The 23593-nt window shown below is 44.9% G+C and overlaps 1 protein-coding gene across 2 annotated transcripts in view; it reads right to left on the minus strand.

Annotated features, from left to right (window-relative positions):
* Positions 1-2419: 2419 nt before the first annotated feature.
* SNX19 (sorting nexin 19) overlaps positions 2420-23593 on the minus strand; it is a 94537-nt gene continuing 73363 nt past the window's right edge. For both annotated transcript variants that reach the window (XM_073603329.1, XM_073603328.1), the window contains exons 9-12: positions 15160-15289; positions 12779-12963; positions 10691-10778; positions 2420-5082 (exon numbers count right to left, since the gene is read on the minus strand). In XM_073603329.1, coding sequence (XP_073459430.1) covers positions 5019-5082; positions 10691-10778; positions 12779-12963; positions 15160-15289 — 467 coding nt within the window. In that variant the 3' untranslated portion in view covers positions 2420-5018. The remainder of the gene's footprint in view (positions 5083-10690; positions 10779-12778; positions 12964-15159; positions 15290-23593) is intronic.

The raw sequence follows: 23593 nt of genomic DNA on the forward strand, positions 1-23593 counted from the left end.
GAGGCTTCCTTCTGGGAAGACAGCCATGCAGACTAATTTGATGCAGTGTGCGGCGTATGGTCTGAGCACTGCAGGCTGACCCCCCACCCCTTCAACCTCTGCAGGAATGCTGGCAGCACTCATATGTCTGTTTCCCAAAGACAACCTCTGGATATGACGCTGAGCACATGCACTCAACTTCTTTGTTCGACCATGGTGAGGCCTGTTCTGAGTGGAACCTCTCCTGTTAAACCGCTGTATAGTCTTAGTCCACCGTGTTGCAGCTCAGTTTCAGGGTCTTGGCAATCTTCTTATAGCCTAGGCCAGTGATGGCAAACCTTGGCACCCCAGATATTTTGGAGCTACATTTCCCATGATGCTCAACTACACTGCAGAGTGCATGAGCATCATGGGAAATGTAGTTCCAAAACATCTGGGGTGCCAAGGTTCGCCATCACTGGCCTAGGCCATCTTTATGTAGAGCAACAATTCTTTTTTTCAGATCCTCAGAGAGTTCTTTGCCATGAGGTGCCATGTTGAACTTCGAGTGACCAGTATGAGAGAGTGAGAGCGATAACACCAAATTTAACACACCTGCTCCCCATTCACACCTGAGACCTTATAACACTAACGAGTCACATGGCACCGGGGAGGCAAAATGGCTAATTGGGTCCAATTTAGACATTTTCACTTAGGGGTGTACTCACTTTTGTTGCCAGCAGTTTAGACATTAATGGCTGTGTGTTGAGTTATTTTGAAGAGACAGCAAATTTACACTGTTATACAAGCTGTACACTCACTACTTTACATTGTAGCAAAGTGTCATTTCTTCAGTGTTGTCACATGAAAACATAGAATAAAATATTTACAAAAATGTGAGGGGTGAGATATTGTACAATGTTTGTGCTGAGATAAATGCGATTAAAAACTGATATGTATGTATACAGTAGGAAGTGCATGTTTATTACCCAAATAGAGACATCTCCACTGTTGGGATGATCATAGGTTTAAATCCAGTAATAAGAACGATGGGAAGGGACTCAGAGGATCAATCCAGGAAGAATAGGGGACTCTTTTAGGCCTTCAGGTAATGGAGTGCTGGAAATCTTAGACAACAGCCGCCCTGAGCCGCCACACAATTTATCGTCTCGTCTTCACAAGAGGCGGAGAGTGAATTGCCGCTTTCCTTGTCGCTAAGCCTTTCATTTGCCCGCACTCTAATCCTCCGTCTATGTAAAGGATTACTCCACTTATTAAATGTCTTAATCCCGCTCCAGTTACTTAGCAGAACTCTCTCAATATTTGTAGAAGTAAAAAGGGAGGTGAAGAGTTTGTTTGCAGAAGGGGCCCTAGAGAAAAGCCCCGGGCTCCGATGGACTGGAGGTGGGGGGGGGAGGGGGGATTATTAAATGTTCCCAAAGAGTCAACAGACGGGAAATGAAGACAGGAGACAAAAGGAGAGGAGTGGAGAAACAACATGCTAATCCTGGGAGAGAGCGCCCTGACATTTACCGTTCCGGCTCAGAATGGAGTCGAGTGGATGATAGACAGCTGACGGCCCCTCTGGTTTCCGCACAACCGCCGCCGGCGCGGAGAGCATGGCGCAGTGTAAACAGGCCCTGAAGCGGTCTTATCATGACATTTATCCCAGATCATTGTGATATTATGGAGTGCTGGGGGTGGTATCTGAAGGTTGATGATGGAGAGAGCAGGTCAGGCTCAGGATATAGTCAGGGATCAGGTTTAGGGCTAGATTCACTAAGTGACCCTTCCTTTCTCGTGTGTGAAAAGTCAATATTTGATCAAATCTATTACTACTGCAAATTTGTGGTGCTGAAACTCTTATGCCGCGTACACAAGATTAGATATTCCGACAACAAAATACATGGATTTTTTCCGACGAATGTTGGCTCAAACTCGTCTTGCATACACACGGTCACACAAATGTTGTCGGTAATTCCGCACGTCAAGAACGCGGTGACGTACAACACGTACGACAAGCCGAGAAAAATGAAGTTCAATAGCCAGTGCGGCTCTTCTGCTTGATTCCGAGCATGTGTGGAACTTTGTGCGTCGGAATTGTGTACACACGACTGGAATTTACGACAACGGATTTTGTTGTCGGAAAATTTGAGATCCAGATCTCAAATTTTGTGTGACGGAAATTCCGATGGAAAATGTCCGATGGAGCCTACACACGGTCGGAATTGCCGACAACAAGGTCCCATCGAACGCGTGTGTACGGGGCATGACGCTGTTCAATTTTTCAGACACCAGAAAATAATGTACTGATTTTTAAATATCTGAAAATCTGACCTCCAGCCTTCCCTTCAGTCTTGCACAGTTGTACCGGATCCTCTTCTATATTGAAATTACTTACTCTGATTTCACGGCACACTGTGAGCTTCTCACAGTGTGCATAAAGAAATGGAAACAGGGATTGCAGGTTGACCATAATTTACTAATTAAAATAATAAGTAAAACCAGACAGATAATAGTAATAAATAATAAAACAAATGAATTGCAACACAATACAGCAGCTGGTACCTGCACAAACCAAGCAGGAAACAGTAACATCATACACATATAGTTCTATGTGTGACACGGAATGTGAGCATGGTGGCCCCTGGTGGCATACAGAATTCCGTGTCTCGTATCTCTGCACTGCTCTGAGTTGTATCATGACTGGGGAATGACACTGAATGTGAGTGTGGTGGCCCCCGATGTTGTACAGAGTTCTGTCTCATAATTCAGCACTGCTCAGAGTTCTACTATGGCTGCGGACTGTCACAGAATGTGAGTGTGGGGACCTCGGTGCCGTACAAAGCTCTGTATTGTGACACAGAATGTGAGTGTGGGGACCTTGGTGTCGTACAGAGCTGTGTTGCATCATTGAATGTGAGTGTAGGGACCCTGATGCTGTACAGAGCTCTTTATTGTGACATGGAATGTGAGTGTGGGGACGCCCCTGCTGTACAAAGCTCTGTGTTGCGTCACGGAATGTGAGTGTGCCGACCCCAGTGCTGTTCAGAGCTCTGTGTTGCGTCACGGAATGGGAGTGTGGGGACCCCAGTGCTGTTCAGAGCTCTGCGTTGCGTCACAACTGCGGAGTGACAGGGAATGTGAATGTGGTGACCTGGTGCTGTACAGAGCTTTGTATTGCGACACAGAATGTGAGTGTGGGGACCTTGGTGTCGTACAGAGCTGTGTTGCACCACTGAATGTGAGTGTGGGGACCCCGTGCCGTACAAAGCTCTGTAATGTGACACGGCATGGGAGTGTGGGGACCTTGGTGCTGTACAGAGTGGTGTTGCGTCACAGAATGTGAGTGTGGGGACCCCGGTGCTGTACAAAGCTCTGTGTTGCGTCACGGCTGGGGAGCGACATGGAACGTGAAAGTGGTGGCGCCTGGCGCAATATAGAGCTCCATGCCTGCACTGCTCTGTGTCATGACATGAAATGTGAGTGTGAGGACCCCGGTGCTGTACAGAGCTTTGTGTCATGATATGAAATGTGAGTGTGGGGACGCCGGTGCTGTACAGAGCTTTGTGTCATGACATGAAATGTGAGTGTGGGGATCCCCGTGCTGTACAGAGCTCTGTGTCATGACATGAAATGTGAGTGTGGGGACCCCGGTACTGTACAAAGCTCTGTGTTGCGTCACGGCTGCGGAGTGACACGGAATGTGAGTGTGGGGACCCCGGTGCTGTACAGAGCTTTGTGTCATGATATGAAATGTGAGTGTGGGGACGCCGGTGCTGTACAGAGCTTTGTGTCATGACATGAAATGTGAGTGTGGGGATCCCCGTGCTGTACAGAGCTCTGTGTCATGACATGAAATGTGAGTGTGGGGACCCCGGTACTGTACAAAGCTCTGTGTTGCGTCACGGCTGCGGAGTGACACGGAATGTGAGTGTGGGGACCCCGGTGCTGTACAGAGCTCTGTGTCATGACATGAAATGTGAGTATGGGGACCCCGGTGCTGTACAAAGCTTTGTGTCATGACATAAAATGTGAGTGTGGGGACCCCGGTGCTGTACAGAGCTCTGTGTCATGACATGAAATGTGAGTATGGGGACCCCGGTGCTGTACAAAGCTCTGTGTCATGACATGAAATGTGAGTGTGGGGACCCCGGTGCTGTACAGAGCTCTGTGTCATGACATGAAATGTGAGTATGGGGACCCCGGTGCTGTACAAAGCTCTGTGTCATGACATGAAATGTGAGTGTGGGGACCCTGGTGCTGTACAGAGCTCTGTGTCATGACATGAAATGTGAGTATGGGGACCCCGGTGCTGTACAAAGCTCTGTGTTGCGTTATGGCTGGGGAGTGACACGGAATGTGAAAGTGGTGGCCCCTGGTGAAATATAGAGCTCCATGCCTGAATATCCCAGCACTGCTCTGTGTCATGACATGAAATGTGAGTGTGGGGACCCCGGTGCCGTACAAAGCTCTGTGTTGCGTCACGGCTGCGGAGTGAAACGGAATGTGAGTGTGGGGACCCCGGTGCTGTACAGCGCTCTGTGTTGCGTCACGGCTGCGGAGTGACATGGAATGTGAGTGTGGGGACCCCGGTGCTGTACAGAGCTCATGTCTCATATCTTTGCTGCTGTGTCGTCTTCCAGTGTACAGACTTCCATGCTACATTTCAGAGGGCAGATCCGCCCCCCATATTAAGATCTGTGTTGTCCATACAGGTGAAGAAATACTTGACATCTCAGTGTGATACGTGCCCTATATACAAACAAAGCCTGTGCGCATTTCATGTACAATACATAACATCTACAGGAGGACAATGACTAGAGAACATGTGAATTCCTTTGTACAATCAAAATAAAATGTTGAACATTCAAAACTTCCCTCAGATATTCCATAGGGTGTCTGGAGAGAGCAGGTGATGAAGGAGTGTGGTTGACCCTGCAATCTCCCCCACCACTAGGGGGCGATTAACCCTCATTTACCCAGAACACACACTACTCCTTCCAGCTGTGCAGGATCTGATGATGGGTCACACTGTGGTCTGTACTGGATGAAGTCTTCTATGAGGCTGGTGCGGCGGTCAGACTCTCCAGGAGGATGTCCCATATACAGTACAGCAAATGCCTGCAGAGACAGACAGAAACTCCCTGAGCGATTCTTATGGGTACAGACAGAACAGAGTCCCTGACTGCAGAAATCTCTGAAAGCGAGTTCAGTGGCAGCTTCTATCTTTACTATAATCACAGCCAGTACAATACTGAGGAACACGACATCCCTCTAGATACACAGCACCCTGTGCAATAATATTACCAACAACCAATCTATGATTGCAGCACACAAAGAATTTTGCTGGTGAGTCTACACTCTCCGTCCACTTTATTAGGTACGCATTGCTAGTACTGGGTTGGACCCCCTTTTGCCTTCAGAACTGCCTTCAATCTTCATGGTATAGATTCAACAAGGTGTTATAAACATTCCTCAGAGATTTTGGTCCATATTAACATGATAGCATGAACGCAGTTGCTGCAGATTTGTCGGCTGCACATCCATGATGCGAATCTCCCGTTCCACCACATCCCAAAGGTGCTCTATTGAATTGAGATCTGGTGACTCTGGAGGCCATTGGAGTACAGTGACCTCATTGTCATGTTCAAGAAACCAGTGGTGAGATGATTTGAGCTTTGTGACATCAGAAAATGGGTACACTGTAGTCATAAAGGGATGGACATGGTCAGCAACAATACTCAGGTAGGCCGTGGCATTTAACCACTTCAATACTGGGCACTTAGACACCTTCCTGCCCAGACCAATTTTCAGCTTTCAGCGCTGTCGCAGTTTGAATGACAATTGCGCGGTCATGCTAGACTGTGCCCAAACTAAATTTTTATCATTTTGTTCCCACAAATAGAGCTTTCTCTTGGTGGTATTTGATCACCTCTGCGGTTTTTATTTTTTGCTAAACAAATAAAAAAAGACCGAAAATTTTGAAAAAAATAAAAGTTTTGCTTTTGTTTCTGTTAAAAAAAAATGTAAATAAGTAAGTTTTCTCTTTCACTGATGGGCAATGGGCACTGATACGGCGGCACCGATGAGGTGGCACCAATGAGCGGGCACTGACGGGCACTGACGATGGGCACTGAAATGCGGCACTGGTAGGTGGCACTGATATGCAGCACTGATGGGCATTGATAGGCGGCACTGATGGGCACTCATGGGTGGCACTGGTTGGCACTGATGGGCAATGAAAAGCGGCACTGCTGGGCACTGATAGGCGGCACTGATACGTGGCACTGATGGGCACTGATACGCGGCACTAAAATGAGGCACTGATGGGCATCCCTGGTGGCACTGGCAGTGGTAGGCATTGCAGTGGGCACTGACTGGCAGCTGCCTGGGCACACAGTGACATTTCCCTGGTGGTCAAGGGGCATACCTGGTGGTCCAGTCTGGATCGCTTCCCTGGTGGTCCTGGGCGGCATCCCTGGTGGTCCTGGGTAGGATCCGAGGGGGGGGCTGTGCTGATGAACAATCAGCACAGACCCCCCCTGTCAGGAGAGCAGCCGATCGGCTCTCCTCTACTCGCGTCTGTCAGACGCGAGTGAGGAAAAGCCGATGACCGGCTCTTCCTATTTACATCGTGATCAGCCGTGATTGGACACGGCTGATCTCGTGGTAAAGAGTCTCTGTCGGAGACTCTTTACCTAGATCGGTGTTGCAGGGTGTCAGACTGACACCCCGCAACAACGATCGCCGCGATGCGCGCCCCCGGGGGCGCGCAGCGGCTAGATATTCCTGATCACGTCATATGACGTCCGATCAGGAATATCAAACCACTTTGCCGCCGTCATTCTGTAATAGGGCAGGCGGCAAGTGGTTAAACAATGCTCAATTGGTACTAAGGGGTCCAAAGTGTGCCAAGAATATACAGTATCTCACAAAAGTGAGTACACCCCTCACATTTTTGTAAATATTTTATTATATCTTTTCATGTGACAACACTGAAGAAATGACACTTTGCTACAATGTAAAGTAGTGAGTGTACAGCTTGTATAACAGTGTAAATTTGCTGTCCCCTCAAAATAACTCAACACACAGCCATTAATGTCTAAACCGCTGGCAACAAAAGTGAGTACACCCCTAAGTGAAAATGTCAATATTTTGTGTGGCCACCATTATTTTCCAGCACTGCCTTAACCCTCTTGGGCATGGAGTTCACCAGAACATCACAGGTTGCCACTGGAGTCCTCTTCCACTCCTCCATGATGACATCACAGAGCTGGTGGATGTTAGAGACCTTGCGCTCCTCCACCTTGCCCCACAGATGCTCAATAGGGTTTAGGTCTGGAGACATGCTTGGCCAGTCCATCACCTTTACCCTCAGCTTCTTTAGCAAGGCAGTGGTCGTCTTGGAGGTGTGTTTTGGGTCGTTATGTTGGAATACTGCCCTGCGGCCCAGTCTCTGAAGGGAGGGGATCATGCTCTGCTTCAGTATGTCACAGTACATGTTGGCATTCATGGTTCCCTCAATGATCTGTAGCTCCCCAGTGCCGGCAGCACTCATGCAGCCCCAGACCATGACACTCCCACCACTATGCTTGACTGTAGGCAAGACACACTTGTCTTTGTACTCCTCACCTGGTTGCCACCACACATGCTTATCTTGGTCTCATCAGACCACAGCACATGGTTCCAGTAATCCATGTCTTTAGTCTGCTTGTCTTCAGAAAACTATTTGTGGGCTTTCTAGCGCATCGTCTTTAGAAAAGCCTTCCTTCTGGGATGACAGCCATACAGACAGCATTGATGCAGTGTGCGGCGTATGGTCTGAGCACTGACAGACTGACACCCCCACCCCTTTAACCTCTGCAGCAATGCTGGCAGCACTCATACGTCTATTTCCCAAAGACAACCTCTGGATATGAAGCTGAGCACTCAACTTCTTTGGTGGACCATGGCGAGGCCTGTTCTGAGTGGAACCTGTCGTGCTAAACCGCTGTATGGTCTTGGCCACTGTGCTGCAGCTCAGTCTCAGGGTCTTGGCAATCTTCTTATAGTCTAGGCCATCTTTATGTAGAGCAACATTTATTTTTTTCAGATCCTCAGAGTTCTTTCCCATGAGGTGCCATGTTGAACTCCCAGTGACCAGTATGAGAGAGTGAGAGCGATAACACCAAATTTAATACACCTGCTCCCCATTCACACCTGAGACCTTGTAACACTAAATGAGTCACATGACACCGGGAAAATGGCTAATTGAGCCCAATTTGGACATTTTCACTTAAGGTGTACTCACTTTTGTTGACAGCGGTTTAGACATTAATGGCTGTGTGTTGAGTTATTTTGAGGGGACAGCAAATTTACACTGTTATACAAGCTGTACACTCACTACTTTACATTGTAGCAAAGTGTCATTTCTTCAGTGTTGTCACATGAAAAGATAGAATAAAATATTTACAAAAATGTGAGGGGTGTACTCAGTTTTGTGAGATACTGTATCCCCCACACCAGTAGTGGCCAGTGCTCAATATATTGGGGGGGCAAACTAACACCAAACCCCCAACTGTGGGAGAAGGACAGGACGGTGGCGATCAGGGCATTACCTTTTGAGACAGGGGGAATGAAGAGCCAGGCCATTGATTCTCCTCCTGGGCGAACAGCAAGTGTGTCCTGGGACACGATTGGCCAGGGATTCCTAAGACCCCCTGGCCAATCGGGTCACAGGAATTGCTTCCCGATTGGCTGGGAGGAGAATCAGGAAGACAATAGCGAATATCAATTTGCTTTTGTCTCACACAACTAGGTGGGCTCAGGCACTTCTCTGCGGCCCAAGCCCACCCTTATTGAAGCCAATTAGAGCCTCAAGCTCTAATCACATGCGTTAAAAAAAAAAAAAAAAACCCCACTGGAAACCATGCGTCCAGCATGTAGATTAGGGGCCGGACGCATGGATTAGGGGAAGCACCGCTGCGCCCCATATGGACAGGCCGCCACTGCCCCACACCATTACATCACCAGCCTGAACCATTGATACAATGCAGGATGGATCCATGCTTTCCATGTTGTTTACGCCAAATTCTGACCCCAACATCTGAATGTCGCAGCTGAAATCGAAACTCTTTAGATCAGGCAACATTTTTCCATCCTTCTATTGTCCAATTTTGGTGAACCTGTGTGAATTTTTGCTTCAATTTCCAGTTCAAGCTGACAGGAGTGGCATCCGGTGTGATCTTCTGCTGCTGTAGCCCATCTCCTTCAAGAGTCGATGTATTGTGCGTTCAGAGATGGTATTCTGCATACCTTGGTTGTAATGAGTGGTTATTTGAGTTACTGTTGCTTTTCTATCATCTCAAACTGCCCATTCTCCTGTGATCTCTGAATTTTCATCCACACAATTGCCACTCACTGGATATTTTCTCTTTTTCGGACCATTCTCTGTAAACTCTAGAGATAGTTGTGTGTGTGAAAATCCCAGTAGAGCAGCAGCTTTTGAAATACTAAGACCAGCAAGTCTGGCATCAACAACCATGCCATGTTCAAAATCACTTAAATCCCCTTTCTTGCTCATTCTGATGCTTGGGTTTGAACTTCAGCAAGTAGTCTTCACCACTTCTAGATGCCTAAGTGCATTGAGTTGCTGGCATGTGATTGGCTGATTAGCAATTTGTGTTACCAAGCAATTGAACAGGTGTACCTAATAAAGTGGCCGGTGAGTGTATATCCTGGGAACGACCAGAATCTGATTCAAGCTTTGTGTGCCCTTACCAGTGAGCCAGTTACAATTACAAACTGCATGGCGTTATGGCTGATCAGAAGAGAAGGTTTTTATTTTGACAGTAAGCTGCAGATTGAAATGGAATGGCTTTTTTATTTCAATACAAAATGCTTTCTGTTTTGTAACACATTTTTTCCATACTGTGACCCAAAGACAAAATGTGGGTGCTGCTCAGGCAGAGAGGTAAAGTCCAACGACACCGCTGTGAGTGCAGGCAGGGACAGGGAGCTCGTCCTAGCTCCCAGTCATAGGATAAGATCCATAAGCCGCACATCACAAAGCAGACCCATGTGAATGAAGTGAGATGAATGGCAGCCTCAGCCTGGACTCCAGCCAAGCCACGCCCCCAACGTGCTCCATGATTAAGCTCCAAGGGGCGGAGTGAAACACATTGAGGGCGTGGCCCGACTGGAGTCCAGTCTGAGGCTACCATTCATCTCACTTCATATGATGTGCGGCTTATGGATCTTTTCCTTTGGAATTTTTCAACACAACTTTAGTTTCCCTTTAAGTTGGTCAAAGATACAAGATGGAGGTCTGCAGATGTGACTGCCAGTGCCAAACATCCATTCTTTACCATAATCAGTGAATAAACCAACCCACTCTACCCATACACAATGACTGAGCATACCTGTCTATGTACCATGCACACATCTCCATCTCTGGTGGTAACATTCACCAAGTCTGTTCAGCACAGAATTACTAAACCCTCTCAGTCTTGAATGCAATTCCCCTCCCCCTCCTCCTCCCCTCGCTCTCCCCTTTGCCCCTCCAGACACAATTCAATCAGTGACTCTGGGCAAATAATGAAGATTTTTATAGACAGCGGTGGACTTACATTTGGATTGTTGTTGTAATTGATTGTAGCCCCTCCCTATTTTTATTTCCTCGTATAACAAGCCATTGTTTTCTATTTTCAGAATGTGGACAATGATGTCATACACTGACTGGGGCACTTACCTGTTAATTGGAGGGTGCTGCAGTGAATCCAGTATAGACTTCCATGCCTGATGACACTTCTGGGCTCCCAGCATCTCCTGGACCAGATCTGTAAACAATCAGATAGATCAGTGACACCCCCAGATCTGTGAACCCCCAGAGACAAGAGATCAGGGACACCCCAGAATAATCTATGAACATCCAGAGACAAGAGATCAGTGACACTCCCCAGACTGATCTGTGTACCCCCATATAGAAGAGATCAGTGACACCCCCAGATCTGTGAACCCCCAGAGACAAGAGATCAGTGACACCCCAGAATAATCTATGAACATCCAGAGACAAGAGATCAGTGACACCCCCCCAGATCACATGGGTACCTCCTGAGAGAAGAGATCAAGTGACACCCCCAGACCGATCTGTGAACCCCCAGAGAGAGAAGATCGGTGACACCCCCAGACCGATACGCAAGTCCCCACAGAGAAGAGTTCAGTGACACCCCCAGACCGATCTGTGAACCCCCATAGAGAAGAGTTCAGTGACACCCCCAGACCGATCTGTGAACCCCCATAGAGAAGAGATCAGTGACACCCCTAGACTGATCTGTGAACCCCCATAGAGAAGAGATCATTGACACCTCCAGACCGATCTGTGAACCCCCATAGAGAAGAGATCAGTGACACCCCCAGACTGATCTGTGAACCCCCATAGAGAAGAGATCAGTGAAACCCTGAGACCGATCTGTGAACCCCCATAGAGAAGAGATCAGTGACACCCCCAGACCGATCTGTGAACCCCCATAGAGAAGAGATCAGTGACACCCCCAGACTGATCTGTGAACCCCCATAGAGAAGAGATCAGTGACACCCCTAGACTGATCTGTGAACCCCCATAGAGAAGAGTTCAGTGACACCCCCAGACAGATCTGTGAACCCCCATAGAGAAGAGATCAGTGACACCCCCAGACTGATCTGTGAACCCCCATAGAGAAGAGATCAGTGAAACCCTCAGACCGATCTGTGAACCCCCATAGAGAAGAGATCAGTGACACCCCCAGACCGATCTGTGAACCCCCATAGAGAAGAGATCAGTGACACCCCCAGACCGATCTGTGAACCCCCATAGAGAAGAAATCAGTGAAACCCTCAGACCGATACGTGAGTCCCTAGAGAGAAGAGATCAGTGACACCCCCAGACCGATCTGTGAACCCCCATAGAGAAGAAATCAGTGACAACCCCCAATCTGATCTGTGAGCCCCCATAGAGTAGAGATCAGTGACACCCCCAGACTGATCTGTGAACCCCCATAGAGAAGAGATCAGTGAAACCCTCAGACCGATACGTGAGTCCCTAGAGAGAAGAGATCAGTGACACCCCCAGACCGATCTGTGAACCCCCATAGAGAAGAGATCAGTGACACCCCTAGACTGATCTGTGAACCCCCATAGAGAAGAGATCAGTGACACCTCCAGACCGATCTGTGAACCCCCATAGAGAAGAGATCAGTGACACCCCCAGACTGATCTGTGAACCCCCATAGAGAAGAAATCAGTGAAACCCTCAGACCGATACGCGAGTCCCTAGAGAGAAGAGATCAGTGACACCCCCAGACCGATCTGTGAACCCCCATAGAGAAGAGATCAGTGACACCCCCAGACCGATCTGTGAACCCCCATAGAGAAGAAATCAGTGAAACCCTCAGACCGATACGCGAGTCCCTAGAGAGAAGAGATCAGTGACACCCCCAGACCGATCTGTGAACCCCCATAGAGAAGAGATCAGTGACACCCCCAGACCGATCTGTGAACCCCCATAGAGAAGAAATCAGTGACAATCCCCAATCTGATCTGTGAGCCCCCATAGAGTAGAGATCAGTGACAACCCCAATCTGATCTGTGAGTCCCCAGAGGGAAGAGATCAGTGACACCCCAGGAACTGATCTAAGAACCCCCAGAAAAGTTATCAGTGACACCCCCAGAATGATCTTTGAACACCCAAAGAAAACAGATCAGTGACACCCCAATCTCGCTCCTGCTGTGTGGGTGAGTGTCAAACTCATACCTGATATGTGGGTGCATTGGCAGGTATATTCCCCACCCCCATACTCACCGGGAATAATCCCCTTGAGACTTTGCAGGGCCTGATTGTAAGCTGCGTCCCTCTGTGCCCGTGTCCTTGGCGGTCGGGGCTGAGTGCGCAGGGCCCCTCCAGGCCATATTGCTTGTTGAAGTAAGCGCAGATATAAGGCCCATCGCTGCATACAGGTGACATTGTCCACCTGAACCTCCAGCCATCTGCAGGGAGAAGCAGAGACCCCCTTTATATTCAGGATTCCTTGTTCTGAGTACAGAAGTACACAGGGAATGTACAACATTTACAGACCTTGACACTTTAACTTCTTTTATGATTGTTATTTACCCAAGACCCCCCTTATGTAGATATCCAAAGCCCTGATACTCTTACTGAGTGTCCCGCCATCTTCCCATCATTCCCCTTTACTCCTCCCCCAGAAGCTATATAAAGGGTTATGTAGTGAGGGAGGGGTGGAGGAGCTGGGCCAGCACAGACTGTAGTTAGACACTCAGGGGTATGACATGCAAGGAGGAAGGGGCTGTGCTGGGGAATTCACTCTTCTTGGAGTAGTCACATTTTCTAGCAATCTCAAAGACAATGCAAGTGAATAAACAATTGTTTATGGAAATAAACAATGCTACAAGAGGGCATATGAGATAATTAACCACTTAAGGCCCGAGCCTTTTTTTGACATTTGTTGTTTACAAGTTAAAATTACTTTTCTTTTGCTAGAAAATTACTAGAACCTCCAAACATTATATATTTTTTTTTTCAGACACCCTAGAGAATAAAATGCGTCGCAATACTTTATGCCACACCGTATTTGCGCAGCAGTCTTACAAGTGCAATTTAAAAAAAAAAAAAAAACACTTTTTTTAATTAAAAAATAAGACAACAGTAAAAAGTTAGCCCAATTTTTTTTTTATATTGTGAAAGATAATGTTATGTCTAGTAAATTAATACCCAACATGTCACGCTTGTGGAATGGCGACAAACTTTGACCCTGAAAAAAATCTCCATAGGCGTTGTTTAAAAATTTCTACAGGTTACCAGTTTTGAGTTACAGAGGAGGTCTTGTGTTGGAATTATTGCTCTCGCTCTAACGATCGCGGCGATACCTCACATGTGTGGTTTGAACACCGTTTTCATATGCGTTCGCTTCTGCACGCGAGCTCGGCGGGACGGGGTGCTTTCAATTTTTTATTTTTTTTTTTTCTTATTTTTTTTTTTACTTTTTATTTTTACACTGTCCTTTTAAAAAAAAATTGGGTCACCTTTATTCCTATTATAAGGAATGTAAACATCCCTTGTAATAGAAAAAAGCATGACAGGACCTCTTAAATATGAGATCTCAGATCTCATATTTACACTAAAATGCAATAAAAAACTAATAAAATTCAATGTTATGGAGCCAAGTGGGGGGGCCCATCTTTCCCTCACTTGACTCCAGGCCTGTCAGGGGAGAGGACACGATCGTCGACCCACTCCCGCCCCCGATAAAAGTGATCCCCCTAAGAATCCGCCGCAGAGACCACTTTTATTATAAAGAGAACCGCCCGCCATTGCTGAAAATACCGGGGTTACAACGACAGTTTGCGTTAAGTGGCTAAAGCAGAACTTCAGTCATTTTTTCTTCTTTTCATCTATTAAATCTTCCTCCTTTGTTGTTTTTACTTTGGATAGTAAAACATTTTTTTTTCTGCCAGTAAATACCTTATACAGCCCACTTCCTGTTTCTTGTCTGGTAAAAAGGCTAGGCTTATGACATCATGCACAGCTCTCGCTCTTGTAAGAGTTTAAGAGTTTGCCAGGAAGGGAGGGGGGGTGAGTCATAAGAGGGCCAATGAGAGGTGCAGAGCTGGAGGTGTGTATCTGTGTAAATCCAGGAAGTGAACAGGCAGCAGCTTCAGCTGCCCACAGTTAAAATGGTTGCAGACAGAATCAGTGGAGGGAGATTTCTGCAGCATATTTGGCAAGTACAGAATCACAGTATATATATATATATATATATATATATATATATATATATATATATATATATATATGCAAAGTGGTTGGAGGGAAGCTTCAGAATGGCAAAGATGTTTTTATCACAAATTATGTGAGCAGACTGCAGTTCCTCTTTAATATTTCTGTGCTTTTACCTGCTTTTTTCTTAGGTTGGTGACGGGGTCTTTTTAATCCAGAGCAAACCTTTGTCTGCACTCATGATAATTATCTGTCCTGCAGCACCATCTTGTGGTCAAAGTGTGAATGACAGTTAGGAGATGAACAAAGACATGTGCAGAATGCTGTAACCTGCAGTGATCAATCAGACTTTTTTTTTTTTTTTTCTAACAAGTTAGACTGTGACTGTGGAAAGCATAGGGGGACACCGTAGAAGAGTTCATATTCTAGACAGTCAGGTGGGATCTCACCTTTGGATGAGGCTTCCGCACAGCAGATGGGTGACTTTCTGCATGTTGTCTGTGCACAGCCAGCTCCACTGTTCCCTCATCACCAGCCACAGCACTTCCAACGCCACTGCGGCGAGACTGCCATCCAGACCTGTACAACACACCCAACACATTAGTCACGCAATGTGATCGCATTTAATACAGGACACTTTCACTAGACATGTGCACTGCCAAAAAAATTGTTAGTTTTCGTTTCATTCGTTTCTTTTTTTCGGGTCATTTGTTATGACTGTGTCAAGGAAATTTATAGATAGGCAACTCCTATCCTCATATTGATTAGTGGTTCCAAATTAAGAATAACTACTGCAGTAGGGAACAGACACAAAAGATACGCTCAGCATCTTTCCAAATAAATGTTCTGCTTTATTATAACGCAATTGAAGGTGTTTATACACATGATTACATAGGTATCACATTAATATTACAAATTGTACTTTTATGGTAACAAGGGGCGCAACATAGGCAGGCTAATTCTAATTAGGACTTGAAAGAATGCAAACATGTAATGAAAACATTATTAGTGCCGTGTGCACAGTGAGGGCAGTGTACAATACATGCGAAATAGAATACAATTATATACAGAACTAACACATATTTCTTTTACAACCGCAATTCGTAAATTCATAAATTTGTAAAATTTGAAAATCCAAAAAAATAACGAACTATTAAAAATTATAGGTATTGTAATTTCCTTTCAAATTTGGCTGTTAGTGAACATAAGGAATACAAATTTATCCAACGTTACGAATTATCTGAAATAACGAATGCTGCATCTAAACAAATGGAACGGAAAACACATTAATAATATAAAAAACGTTTTTATAATTATTATTGTTATTTATTATTATTAATTCGTTAGGTTCCATTCTTTGTGATACGGCATTCTTTATTTTGGAGAATTTGTAACTTTGGATAAATTTGTATTCGTTACGTTCATTTACAGCCATTTGAAATTTGAAAGGAAATTCCAATAACTATTACTAACTATTAAATTATAGGTAAGTTATTATTAGTTAGTTATTTCAATTTTTTGAATTTTTGGGTTTTCAAATTTTCGAATATTTGAATTTCCAAATATTTCAACTTTTTTTTTTTTTTTTTTCCGTTAATTCGGGTATTTCCAAATTAACGAATTTGTCAAAATTTGTTAAAAAAACGAGTTGCACATATCTAACTTTCACCCCCTTCCTGCCCAGGCCAATTTTAAGCTTTCGGGACTGTCACACTTTGAATGACAATTGCGCGGTCATGCAACACTCTACCCAAATTACATTTTTACTATTTTTTTCTTTTTAAAACAAATAGAGCTTTCTTTTGGTGGTATTTTAGAGGAGAAGTTCTAATACGCCGTTAGAAAATTTGTGTTTGGTAGAGGCTCCCTCTACATATGGGGTCTCTGAGGCCTACAAAGTATTAACACGCCCCTACGGAGGGATTTGTTCACCGGATTTCTTCAGAAATGGGAAAGAGACCTGGATCTCACTTTGTCCGATGAACAGCGGGGCCATATCCTTTACATCACTATTCTTCAGCGGCTAGTAAATACCAAGAGTTGAGCTAGAAGGTCCTCACACACTGGTATAAGGTTCCATCCCTTTTGCAGAAGATCTATCCTGATGTGGTGAACACCTGGCTGGCGCTGTGGGTTAGGCAGAGGGTACCATGCTGTAAATCTTCTGGTCCTGCCGGAAATTGGAGGGGGTTTGATCCAAAGTGAAGGACATTAGAAAACAGCTTATTGAATAGGACTTGGGATCTGACCCGGCCAGATATCTTCTCCATGTTTCAAATCTTTTGAAGAATAAATACAAAAACTCAATGTTGGTCCACCTTCTGAATGCAGCTAAGGCCTGCATTCCGGCCCTATGGAAGCAGGAGACACCTCCCTTGATTTCGCTGTGGCTCACTAAAATAGCGGACATCTACGCTATGGAGAATATTAGCGCAACTCTGCATTGTAATGAGGAGAAATTTAACCAAAAATGGTCCCATTACCTGTCCTAATCAACTGCTTGCTGACCAGCCGCTGTCATTATACTGCGGCAGGTTGGCACGGCTGCGCAAATCGACGTAGGTGTACGTCGGCCGCTTTAAGAGCTAGAGGGGGTGTTCGTGCCGCCGGAGCTGATGCGCGTGGCCGGTGGCCGTGTTGTCCGATGGTGACCTGCGATCGCTCCTCAGAGAGCCAGACCTGGGATCTATCGATGTAAACAGACAGATCCCTGTTATGTCAGGAAAGTAGAGAGAGATCTGCTGTTCCTAGTGATCAGGAACAGCGATATCTCTCTACTCCCTGTCAGTCCCCTCCCCCCAGTTAGAAACACTTCCCTAGGATACACTTAACCCCTTGATCGCCCCCTAGTGTTAACCCCTTCCCTGTCAGTGACATTTATACAGTAATCAGTGGCTATTTATAGCGCTGATCTCTGTATAAATATCACTGGTTCCATAAAAGTATCAAAAGTGTCCGATCTGTCTGCCGCAATATCGCAGTCGCGCTAAAAATCGCTAGAAAAAAATAAAATAAATTATAATAAAAATGCTATAAATATATCCCCTATATTGTAGACGCTATAACTTTTGTGCAAACCAATCAATATACGCTTATTGCGATTTTCTTTTACCAAAAATATGTGGAAGAATACATATTGGCCTAAACTGATGAAGACTTTTTTTTTTTTTTTTTTTTGGATATTTATTATAGCAAAAAATATTGTTTTTTTTTTCAAAATTGGCGCTCTTTTTTTGTGTATAGCGCAAAAAATAAAAACCACAGAGGTGATGAAATACCACTAAAAGAAAGCTCTATTTGTGGGGAAAAAAAGGACATGAATTTCGTTTGGGTACAGCATCGCACGACTGCGCAATTGTCAGTTAAAGCGACACAGTGCTGTATTGCAAAAAATAACCTGATCATTAAAGTGGAGTTCCATCCACTTTTGAGAAGCGGTCTTAAATGAAAGACCACCTCTCCACCCCTCATTTTTGGCTAGTAAAAAATGTTTTTTTTTCTTCTAACTTACCTTTTTTTGAAGTACAGCCTGTATGTAAACAAGGCAGATCCCCGTTCTGGCAGGGGACAACATGGAGATTATCTGTTCCTAGTTATCAGGAACAGCGATCTCTGTGTACTCCATCCCCCACAGTTAGACTACTTTCACACTGGGGCATTGGGCGCTTTAAACGTCATTTTTGCGGAGGTTCATGGCCGCTAGCGGGGCGCTTTTAACCCCCGCTAGTGGCCAAAAAAGGGTTAAAACCGCCTGCAAAGCGCCGCTGCCCACTGATTTCAGTGGGCAAGGGCACTGTAGGAGCGGTGTGTATACACCGCTCCTACATCGCTGCAAAGATTCGGCTTGCAGGACTTTTTTTTCTGTCCTGCCAGCACACCGCTCCAGTGTGAAAGCACTCGGGGCTTTCACATTGGAGAGGAGAGGCTCTTTCAAGGCGCTGTGCAGGCGCTATTTTTAGCGTTATAGCGCCTGTAAAGCGCCTCAGTGTGAAAGTAGCCTTAGAAATCACTCCCTAGGACACCCTTAACCCCTTGATCGCCCCTGGTATTAACCCCTTCCCTGCCAGTGTCATTTATACAGTGATCAGTGCATTTTTTTTTTTATTAGCACCGATCGCTGTATTGGTGATACTTTGTCCCCAAAAAGTGTCAGTTAGGGTCAGATTTGTCCGCCACAATGCCGCAGTCCCGCTAAAAATCGCTGATCGCCACCATTACTAGTAAAAACTATTTAAAAAAAAATTTTAAGTCCCTAAATATTTCCCCTATTTTGTAGACGCTATAACTTTTGCGCAAACCAATCAATATACGCTTGTTGGGATTTTTTTTACCAAAAACATGTAGAGGAATACATATTGGCATAAACTGATGAATAAATTTGTTTTCTTTTTTTTTATTGTTTATTGGATATGTTTTATAGCAGAAAGTAAAAAAATATATAATTTTTTTTTTTTCAAAATTGTCGGTCTTTTTTTGTTGATAGCGCAAAAAAATAAAAACCGCAGAGGTGATCAAATACCACCAAAAGAAAGCTCTACTTGTGGGAAATAAAGGACGTCAATTTTGTTTGTGTACAGTGTCGCACGATCACACAATTGTCAGTGAAAGCGACAAAGTGCCGTATCGCAAAAAATGGCCTGGTCATTAAGGGGTAAAACCTTCCTTAATTGGTTAAACTCTTCCCAGTAACTGGCAGTGAATGGCGGGAAGCAGCTCATTACCATCTCCAGCAGTGCAGAGGGCAGAATGAGATCTGAGCCCTTATCTGGGATCAGCCACACTGAGACAGGCGGGTTATTAGATGGAGATATTAATTCCATTCTAGAAGTATCCATGGCGGCTTCTCATCTACCAACCATTCCTTCTCAGCATGGCTGATGTGAGATAATCGCTCTCTACATCCCACATATCACCTTTCCCGCGGATGGTAATGAACTCAGGGATGTAAATCACCTCTCTGTGAATACAAGGATTAAAAGCGTTATTAACCTGTTGCTGACCGCCCCATGTACATTTACTGCGGGGCGGCGGCTCCTGTGCACAGAATCACATACAGGTATGTTATTCTGCTTTTCCACGGTCTGGGGCGCGCTCGTTCGCCGCCGGCGACCCTCTGTGATTGGACACAACGGGAGCCAATCAGCGGGCCTATGTAAACAAGGCAAAACGCCGTTCTGTGACAAGGGAAGGCAGTGATCCTGTGTTCCTACAAAGCAGAAACAGGGATCTCTGCCTTCCCATAGTAAAAAAAACACCTCCCTAGGAACACATTTAACCCTTTAAATGCCCCTGATGTTAACCCCGTCCCAGCCGGTGTCATTAGTACAGTGAGAGTGCACATTTTTTAGCACCGATCACTGTATTGGTGTCACTGGTCTCGATTTGTCCGCTGCAATGTCGCAGTCCCGCTATAAAAGTCGCTGATCGCCGCCATTACTAGTAAAAGAATAATAACAATTTTTAAAAATTCCATAAATCTATCCCCTATTTTGTAGACGCTATAACTTTTACGCAAACCAATCAATATACACTTAATGGGATTTTTTTTTTTTACCAAAAATATGTAGCAGAATACATATTGGCCTAAATTGATGAACAAATTTGTTTTTTTACTTTTTTTTTTATTATTATTGGATATGTTTTAAAGCAAAAAGTAAAAAATATTTTCTTTTTTTCCAAAATTGTTGGTCTTTTTTTTTTTTTTTTTTTGTAATACCGCAAAAAAAAAAAAAACACAGAGGTGATCAAATACCACCAAAAGAAAGCTCTATTTGTGGGAAAAAAGAGCATACATTTTATTTGGGTACAGTGTCGCACGACCGCGCAACTGTCCGTTAAATTAACACAGTGCCGTATCTCAAAAAAATGGCCTGGTCATAAAGGGGGGTAAACCTTCCAGAGCTGAAGTGGTTAAACCCAAAAGCAAACATTTATTATATTGCAGCTTACCAATTCCTAGATGTGGCGTCTGCATTCATTTTACTTTTTTAGTCTTTCTTTCTAATATTTTCATCTGGTGATCCAGCCAGTAAAGCCCCGTACACACGATCAGAAAATCATATGAAAAAATACCGATTTCGGAGCGATCTTACCATTATCTGATCGTTAGTACAGAGCTTTTGAGAGCCAATCACGACAGTTCATCCGATATCATTTGATCGGACAAGCACGAAATTCTTTTTTAATCTGATACCAGATCGTACGACTTTCGTTTAATCGGTACAGTTGATAGAAAATGCAAAACAAATACATTACAACACATGACATCACTTCTGATTTTTTTTATTCTGTTGTATGAGAATTTTTGTGACTTTAGTAAACTCTTCAGGTTCGATCTGAGATTAGCATGCAAAAAAAAAAAAAAAAACAGACGATCATTCGTGCGATAATCTCATCGTGTGCACCGGGCATTAGTCTGTTGTTTTTCAAAAGAACAAGCTTTCCAGCAGAATGTATCAGTTTACAGGGATTAGACAAACCATTTAACACTAGCTGGGGTGTTTACAGTGATCAGCTTTTTATTCATGTAAAACCTTTATCCCAAAAACAATTATAATCATTGAGTTATCATTATAACGTGTGAGCTGGAGTTTGGCTTCAATCTGTTAGTGTACCAAAATCTGCTGGTTCACACCAGTGCGGTTTTGAAGTCGTGCTACTTCAGTGTAACTTCAAAGCAGTGCGATTTTATGTGCAGCTCGCTGATATCTGTGCAACATCATTTAACAGATGTCAATGCAAGTCGCACTGAAATTGCACAGGAATAGTGCAGGAACCTTTTTCTGAGTCGCAGCAAAATTTGACTGGTTCCTTTGCCACAAATGGGGTGCGACTTGTAATGCGACTTTGAACTGTCAAGTCACATGGCAAGTCGCACTGGTGTGAACCAGGGCTGAATCCCACTAGACTGACAATGCTGCTGTGCCTCCTGTGCTCATTCCTCCAGTGTGTGTGTATTGCACAGGAGTTGTGCTACTGGCCAGATCACCAACATCAACAGAGGGGAAAAAAGCCTAAAAAATAAAAAAAATTCAGCCACCACATCTAATGATTGTTTATTATATTACATTTTTGGTTTTAATATCGCTTTATGGGGAATACAGTGCATCCGGAAAGTATTCACAGTGCTTCACTTTTTCCACATTTTGTTATGTTGCAGCTTTATCCAAAATGGAATAAATTCATTATTTTCTTCAAAATTCTACAAACAATCCCCCATAATGACAACGTGAAAGAAGTTTGTTTGAAATCTGAAAATGTATTAAAAAAAAAAAAATGAAAAAAAAATGAAAAAAAAAAAAAATCACATATATAAAAGAGCCCTTTCACACTGCTAGCTCCTGGGCGTCAGCGGTAAAGCGCCGCTAGTTTTTGAGGCGCTTTTCACCCTCGCTAGCGGCTGAATAAAGGGTTAAAAGTGCCCGCAAAGCGCTGCTGCTGAGGCGCTTTGGGCGGCGCTGCCCATTGATTTCAATGGACAGGGGTGTATGCACCGCTCCTACAGCACCTCAAAGAAGCTGCTTGCAGGACTTTTTTTGACATCCTGCCAGCGCAGCGCCACAGTGTGAAAGCACTCGGGCTTTCACACTGGGATTGCAGATGAGGCTTTTTCAAGGCAATTTACAGGCGCTTTTTTTAGTGCTAAAACGCCTGAAAAACGCCTCCAGTGTGAAAGGGGCCTAAGCATTCACAGCCTTTGCCAGGACACTCAAAATTAGCTCAGGTTCATCCTGTTTCCATTGATCATCCTTCAGATGTTTCTACAACTTGATTGGAGTCCACCTGTGGTAAATTCAGTTGATTGGACATGATTTGGAAAGGCACACAACTGTCTATATAAGGTCCCACAGTTTACCATGCATGTCAGAGCACAAACCAAGCCATGAAGTCCAAGGAATTGTCTGTAGATCTCTGAGACAGGATTGTATCGAGGCACAGATCTGGGGAAGGGTACAGAAAAATTTCTGCAGCAATGAAGGTCCCAATGAGCACAGTGGCCTCCATCATCCGTAAATAGAAGAAGTTTGGAACCACCAGGACTCCTCCTAGAGTGGGCCTCCCGGCCAAACTGAGTGTTCGGGGGAAAAGGGCCTTAGTCAGGGAGGTGACAAAGAACCGATGGTCACTCTGACAGAGCTCCAGCATTTCTCTGTGGAGAGAGGAAAACCTTCCAAACAACAGCCATCTCTGCAGCACTCCACCAATCAGGCCTGTATGGTAGGGTGGCCAGACGGAAGCCACTCCTCAGTAAAGGGCACATGACAGCCCACCTGGAGTTTGCCAAAAAGCACCCAAAGGACTCTCAGACCATGAGAAACAAAATTCTCTGGTCTGATGAAACAAATATTGAACTCTTTGGCCTGAATGCCAAACGTCATGTCATCACCTGGCCAATACCATCCCTACAGTGAAGCATGGTGGTGGCGGCAGCATCAAGCTGTGGGGTTGTTTTTCAGCGGAAAGAACTGGGAGACAAGTCAGGATCGAGGGAAAGATGAATGCAGTAACGTACAGAGACATCCTTGATGAAAACCTGCTCCAGAGCACTCTGGACCTCAGACTGGGGCGATGGTTCATCTTCCAACAAGACAATGACCCTAAGCACACAGCCAAGATAACCAAAGAGTGGCTACGGGACAACTCTGTGAATGTCCTTGAGTGGCCCAGCCAGAGCCCAGACTTGAACCTGATTGAACATCTGGAGAGATCTGAAAATGGCTGTGCACCGACGTTCCCCATCCAACCTGATGGAGCTTGAGAGGTCCTGCAAAGAAGAATGGGAGAAACTGCCCAAAAATAGAGGTGCCAAGCTTGTAGCATCAATCTGAAAAAGACTTGAGGCTGTAATTGGTGCCAAAGGAGCTTCAACAAAGTATCGTGGAA

Source organism: Aquarana catesbeiana, linkage group LG10 (assembly GCF_042186555.1).
Source record: "Aquarana catesbeiana isolate 2022-GZ linkage group LG10, ASM4218655v1, whole genome shotgun sequence".
NCBI classification, from domain to species: Eukaryota; Metazoa; Chordata; class Amphibia; order Anura; family Ranidae; genus Aquarana; species Aquarana catesbeiana.